This window comes from Neovison vison, chromosome 13 (assembly GCF_020171115.1).
Source record: "Neovison vison isolate M4711 chromosome 13, ASM_NN_V1, whole genome shotgun sequence".
Classification (NCBI taxonomy): Eukaryota; Metazoa; Chordata; class Mammalia; order Carnivora; family Mustelidae; genus Neogale; species Neogale vison.
In genome coordinates, this window is record NC_058103.1 from 72,880,435 (window position 1) to 72,887,308 (window position 6,874).

At 59.8% G+C, this 6,874-nt stretch overlaps 1 protein-coding gene across 5 annotated transcripts in view; it reads left to right on the forward strand.

Annotated features, from left to right (window-relative positions):
* ZFHX2 (zinc finger homeobox 2) overlaps positions 1-6,299 on the forward strand; it is a 30,622-nt gene extending 24,323 nt beyond the window's left edge. For all 5 annotated transcript variants that reach the window (XM_044232196.1, XM_044232195.1, XM_044232198.1 and 2 more), the window contains 3 exons: positions 173-299; positions 476-3,946; positions 4,210-6,299. In XM_044232196.1, the coding sequence (XP_044088131.1) occupies positions 173-299; positions 476-3,946; positions 4,210-5,189 (4,578 nt within the window). In that variant the 3' untranslated portion in view covers positions 5,190-6,299. The remainder of the gene's footprint in view (positions 1-172; positions 300-475; positions 3,947-4,209) is intronic.
* The last annotated feature ends 575 nt before the right edge of the window (positions 6,300-6,874 follow it).

The window sequence follows — 6,874 nt, forward strand, 5'->3', positions numbered from 1 at the left end:
GCAGCAGCCTAGGCCCTCTCCTCTGGGGAAGGGCAGAAGGTAGGGGGAGCGAGTCCAGGAGGAGCCCTGAGCTGGGGCTGGGCACAGGTGTGGGTGCAGGTGCAAAGCAGGGCGGCAGGAGTAGTGGGGTGGGGGAGGTGTGGGTCAGTCACTGGGCTTTCTTCCGTTACAGGCCACAACTGTAGAGATGACCTTTATGACCAAAGTGCTGCCTGGGCCTGCTCTCTGCCCGCTGGGGGATGCCCCAGAGCCCCATGCTCTTGGGCCAGAGGCTGCACCCAGCAGAGAACAGGGAGCAGGTAAGAATGGGGACAGCAAGCCTGTCAAGGTGGCAGGGAAGGGGGACCTGGGCTCCACAGACCAGGAGGGTCTGAAGTCAACTGAGGCAAGGATCGGTTGCCCTAGACATTGAGTAGCCTGTGGGGTCTGACCTTAGACCAAGTTCCTTACTTATGGCCCCTTCTCTCTCCCTCAGAAGACCCTCACCTGACCCCTGAAGCCAGTCCTGATCTTCTTCCTGAGCCTCCCCCGCCCTCAGCTGAGGGCCCAGACAAGCCCCGAGGAAGCCCTGATCGATCCCCTTCTCCAGCCCCATCTCCAGCCCCTCGGCCGGAGGCCCCGGTGGAAGAAATGGCCCCTCCACCCACCATGGCTGAGGAGGAAGAGGGGAGTGTCGGGGAGCCACGCCCCACAGAACCCCCTCCAGCTGACTCTCGCCACCCTCTGACCTATCGGAAGACCACCAACTTTGCCCTGGACAAGTTTCTTGACCCTGCCCGGCCCTATAAGTGCACTGTGTGTAAGGAATCCTTCACACAGAAGAATATCCTCCTGGTCCATTACAACTCTGTCTCCCACCTGCACAAGATGAAAAAGGCTGCCATTGACCCATCCGGCCCTGCCCGAGGAGAGGCGGGCGCCGCACCTCCCACTGCTGCTGCCACAGACAAGCCCTTCAAGTGCACCGTCTGCCGGGTCTCCTACAACCAGAGCTCCACCTTGGAGATCCACATGCGCTCCGTTCTACACCAGACTCGCTCTCGGGGGACCAAGACTGATGCCAAGGTGGAGGGGCCAGAGCGAGGTCAGGAAGAGCCCAAAGAGGGCGAGACCGAGGGGGATGTGGGCACTGAAAAGAAGGGCCCCGACCCTGGTAGCTTCATGTCTGGGTTGCCATTCCTGTCACCTCCCCCACCTGCCTTGGACCTGCACCGATTCCCAGCCCCACTCTTCACCCCGCCAGTCTTGCCCCCCTTCCCTCTGGTGCCCGAATCACTGCTGAAGCTCCAGCAGCAACAGCTGCTCCTGCCCTTCTACCTCCATGACCTCAAGGTGGGGCCCAAGCTGGCACTGGCGGGGCCTGCACCCCTGCTGTCCCTGCCAGCTGCCACTCCTCCTCCCCCGCCCCCGCCCCCCAAGGCTGAGCTGGCTGAACGGGAGTGGGAGCGGCCCCCCGTGGCAGAAGAGGGGGGTGAGGCAAGGCCCACCTCACCCCCCAACTCCACGCCCAGTGAAGCAGCCCGCACTGCAGCCAAAGCCCTTCTAGAAAACTTCGGCTTTGAGCTGGTGATCCAGTACAACGAAGGCAAGCAGGCTGTGCCCCCTCCCCCAACCCCACCCCCACCAGAGGCCCTGGGGGGTGGGGACAAACTGGCCTGTGGGGCCTGTGGGAAACTCTTCTCCAATATGCTCATCCTCAAGACACACGAGGAGCACGTCCACCGCCGATTCCTGCCCTTTGAGGCCCTGAGCCGTTATGCTGCTCAGTTTCGAAAGAGCTATGACAGCCTGTATCCACCGCCTGCAGAGCCCCCCAAACCTCCTGATGGGTCCCTGGATTCACCAGCTCCCCCACTGGGCCCTCCCTTCCTGGTCCCAGAGCCTGAGGCTGTGGGGACCCATCCCTCTGAGGAGCGGAGCCGGGCAGGACGTTGGCCCCCAGAGGAGGAAGAGAGCTCCAAAGGGAATCTGCCTCCCCTAGTGCCTGCAGGCCGTAGGTTTTCCAGAACCAAGTTCACAGAGTTCCAGACTCAGGCTCTGCAGTCTTTCTTTGAGACCAGTGCCTACCCCAAGGACGGAGAGGTGGAGCGGCTTGCAAGTCTCCTGGGCCTGGCTAGCCGTGTGGTGGTAGTGTGGTTCCAGAATGCCCGCCAGAAAGCACGCAAAAATGCCATCGAGGGTGGGCCTGTGACAACCGGAGGTGGCAACGGGGGAGCCTCTGGCTGCAGGCGCTGCCATGCCACCTTCTCATGCGTTTTTGAGCTGGTGCGGCACCTCAAGAAATGCTATGACGACCAGTCCCCTGAAGAGGAGGAGGAAGAGGCAGAGCGAGGGGAAGAGGAGGAAGAGGTAGAGGAGGAGGAAGCAGAGGAGGAACAGAACCTGGAACCCCCCACAGGGCCCGAGGGTCCCTCACCAGAGCCCCCGGACCGGGAAGAGCTGAGTCAAGCAGAGGCAACAAAGCCAGGAGGCAAAGAACCTGAAGGGAATGCCCCTCCCTCACCTTCCCCGGCCCATACCTGTGACCAGTGCACCATGTCCTTCCCCAGCCAAGACCTCCTCGCCAGTCACCGGCGGCTGCACTTCTTGCCATCCCTGCAGCCTAGCACGGCCCCAAACCTCCTAGATCTGCCCTTGCTGGTGTTCGGGGAGCGGAGCCCCCTGGTGGCAGGCACTCCGCCCACACCAGGGCCCCCGCTCAAACGGAAGCATGAGGAGGGCAGCCTGTCCCCGACAGGCAGTGAGGTGGGCGGGGGAGGGGAGAGCGATCCCCCCAGGGACAAGCGCCTGCGCACCACCATCCTGCCGGAGCAGCTGGAGATCCTGTACCGCTGGTACATGCAAGACTCCAACCCGACTCGCAAGATGCTCGACTGCATCTCCGAGGAGGTGGGACTCAAAAAGCGAGTGGTGCAGGTCTGGTTCCAGAACACCAGGGCCCGGGAGAGGAAAGGCCAGTTTCGAAGCACCCCTGGGGCAGTGCCCAACCCAGCAGTCAAGCCCATCACGTCTACCCCCGCAGCATTCCCCAAGTTCAACCTCTTGTTGGGCAAGGTAGACGACGGGACTGGGAGGGAGGCCTCAAAGCGGGAAGCACCTGCTTTTCCCTACCCCCCAGTTACCCCTGCTGCTGGGCCCCTGCCTTTTCTGCCACCGGGGAAAGAGGCCACCACCCCAACACCAGAGCCACCGCTCCCCCTCCCACCTCCCCCTCCACCCAATGAGGAAGAGGGTGCCGATGAACCTGCTAAAGCTTCTCCAGAAAGCGAGGCTTGCAGTCCAACTGCAGGCGATCTCAGCGATTCGTCTGCTTCCAGTCTGGCCGAACCGGAGTCCCCTGGGGCTGGAGGAAGCAGTGGAGGAGCAGGAGGGGGGTCTGGGGTTCCAGATGGAATGGGGCAACGGCGCTACAGGACCCAGATGAGCAGCCTGCAGTTGAAGATCATGAAAGCCTGCTACGAGGCCTACCGTACCCCGACCATGCAGGAGTGTGAGGTGCTGGGGGAGGAGATTGGGCTGCCCAAGAGAGTCATCCAGGTCTGGTTCCAGAATGCTCGTGCCAAGGAAAAGAAGGCCAAACTGCAGGGGGCAGCAGCTGGCGGGGCTGGGGGCAGCAGTGAGGGCCCCCTGGGAGCCCAGCGCACCGACTGTCCCTACTGTGATGTCAAGTATGATTTCTATGTCTCCTGCCGAGGCCATCTCTTCTCACGCCAGCACCTCGCCAAACTCAAAGAGGCCGTCCGAGCCCAGCTGAAGAGTGAAAGCAAGTGCTACGACTTGGCCCCAGCACCTGAGGCACCCCCGGCTCCCAAGGCCACACCTGCCACCACATCTGCCTCTCTGCCCCTTGGGGCTGCCCCGGCCCTGCCTCGCCTGGCCCCGGTCCTCTTGTCCGGCCCAGCTCTGGCCCAGCCCCCGCTGGGAAGCTTAGCTCCTTTCAGTTCAGGTGAGTGGGCAGTTGGGAGGGGTTGGACTGCAGAGAGCACCCCTCTCTAGTGAAGGTCTCCTTTTTTTCCTCCTTGACTCTTCCCACTTCCAGCCTCCTGTGGCCTTCCTTAGTTTCAGGCTCTTTGTGGAGAGAAGGGAGGGAAGGGCGTGTGGCAGCTATGTGGCGGGAGTGGGCAAGGGTGTGGCTGGAGGTGGCCTACAGAAGGAAGGATGACGGACCAGTAGGTGGCTAATCCTTCATCACTCCTTTCATCTTCCTAGGCCCTGCAGCCTCCTCTGGCCTCCTCGGCCTCGCCACTTCAGTCCTGCCTGCCACCACAGTGGTCCAGACTGCTGGCCCAGGCTGCCCCTTACCTCAGAGACCTGTGCCAGAGCAAACTAACAGCTCCACAGCAGGCACCACTGACCCTGCCCCAGGCCCCCCTACTGAGCCCTCTGGGGACAGAGTCTCTGGTGAACGAAAGCCAGTGGCAGCCCCCACCAACTCCTCCACCGACGCCCTCAAGAACCTCAAAGCACTGAAGGCTACTGTCCCAGCCCTCTTGGGGGGCCAATTCCTGCCCTTCCCATTGCCCCCTGCTGGGGGGGCAACACCACCAGCTGTCTTTGGCCCCCAGTTGCAGGGGGCCTACTTCCAACAGCTCTATGGCATGAAGAAGGGGCTATTTCCCATGAACCCCGTGATACCTCAGACCCTCATCGGACTGCTCCCCAATGCCCTTCTCCAGCCACCACCCCAGCCCCCCGAGCCCACAGCCACAGCACCTCCAAAGCCTCCTGAACTGGCTGCTGCAGGGGAGGGGGAGGCCGGGGAGGCCGAGGAGCTGCTGTCGGCCAGTACCGGCATCTCCACCGTGGATGTGACCCACCGTTATCTGTGCCGCCAGTGCAAGATGGCATTCGATGGGGAAGCCCCAGCCACTGCTCACCAGAGATCCTTCTGCTTCTTTGGGCGGGGCTCTGGGGGTTCTGTGCCCCCCCCACTGCGGGTGCCCATCTGCACTTACCACTGCCTGGCATGTGAGGTGCTGCTGAGTGGGCACGAAGCCCTGGCCTCCCACTTGCGCTCCTCGGCCCATAGGCGCAAGGCGGCCCCGCCCCCAGGGGGCCCAGCCATCACCATCACCAACGCCGCCACTGCCGCCACGGCTGCTGTGGCTTTTGCCAAAGAGGAAGCAAGATTACCTCACACGGACTCCAACCCAAAAACTACTACTACCTCTACACTTCTAGCTTTATAAACAGATAAACCAAGATGGGGGAGAGGGGAAGGCCTCAGGGCCCCCTCCCTTGCCCCAAGGGGTGTTTGGTGGGAGCTCAAATCCCCCACACCCAACCCCTGGCTCCGCCCGCCTCCTGGGAATCTTTCAATTCCCACCCTCAGTGGGCTTCACACACCCCACCTCCAGCAGAGTCCTGCCTCCTCCCCCTGCCCAAGCCCCCAGACACACACTGATCCTCTGCGGCTCCTTGCCCCACGTCTTCACAGACACATGCTCATTTGTCATCCTGATGGTCTGCTCATCTCTGCCCTGCCCACCACACACGAGATCTATCCTAGAATCCATCTTCCTACAACCTTATCCCCACTGGATTCACCGCCCCCAACACAGTCAACCCCTGCAAATACACACACGTATGTCAGCCCATGCTGTTCTACTGACCGAGAAAACACCAAACAAAAAAAAAAAAAAAAAAAGAGAGAGAGAGAGAAAAGAAAGGAAAAAGAAAACCCAAGACAAAGAAGGAGGAAGGAAAACAAACTTTGCTACTCCCCCTTCTCTCTCCCTACCCCCTTGTCTAGAGCGCCACACAGCTCACAAACTTTCCAAATACCCAGTTGGCTCCCAAGGTCGGAGTCTGGGATGGGCAGGGAGCCCACAAAACTCTAACCAAACTGGAGGTTGGCAGGGGGGAGAAGTGCGCACAGCTCACTCTCCCCACATTCCTCCTTCCTGACCCTCTCCTTGCCTGATAGGAGCCCCTGCGGCCTGGACTCTAGGGGAAGCCGCCGCCAGGAACCCCTCTGCCAAACCCCACCCTGCACCCTGGGAACTGCAGTAACTTATTCACAAAGGCTTTAAACACAGAGATCCTCTCAGCAGCCATGGGCCCGCCCCTTGTCCCAGACCTGCCATGTGGGGGGGTCCAGCCTCCGGGACCGGCGCTGCCCACCAACGGCAAATCCAAAGTTCTTTTAAAAAAACTAAAACACACACACAACCAAAAAAAAAAAAAAAAAAAAAAAAAAGCAAGAGAGAGAGCACGCGTGCGTATGTGCACAGGAGAGAGATGGAGACAGAGGAATGAACTAAAGTAAAACATAAACTTGGAAAATACAGAAAAAAACTGCAAACTCTCCCATCAAACAAGTGTTTTTTTTTCCCCCCCGTTTGTGTCCATTTTCACCCATGTTAAGCGTTTCTTTAAACTACTAGTCTTGGGAAGAGCAGATGGCTTTTAAGTCCTTGCATGGGTATGGTGATCCTTGGGACAGAAAGCAGTGCAGCCTGACCCTAGCCAGCCCAGGTTCCGAGGCCAGGGCTGGCCATGAGGAGAAGAGCCCAGAGACTGGGAGAGACCCACCTTTGCCCTCTGAACTGAGTATCAGGATTGCTAACACCTCTTTATTCCCAGTCACTAGTTAGGAAAGTCAGTGTTGCCAAATGTATCTCGGCAGTCCCAGGAAGAAAGGAATGGGTGGACAGGATATCACAGTTTCTGAATCTCACGTATGCCTCCCTTTCCTACAGCTAACCACTGCTCCCTCTCATTCGCTTCTATCTATCCCCAACATCTATTTCCATGTCCAGTGTCCCCTTCACATTCCTGGTCACTTGAAATCCTTGCCTTTGTGGGGACCTTTATTCCCCACCTATGTTCTTCCTTCCTCCTCTGCCCTTGCCCTTCCTCCCACCAGCAAGCA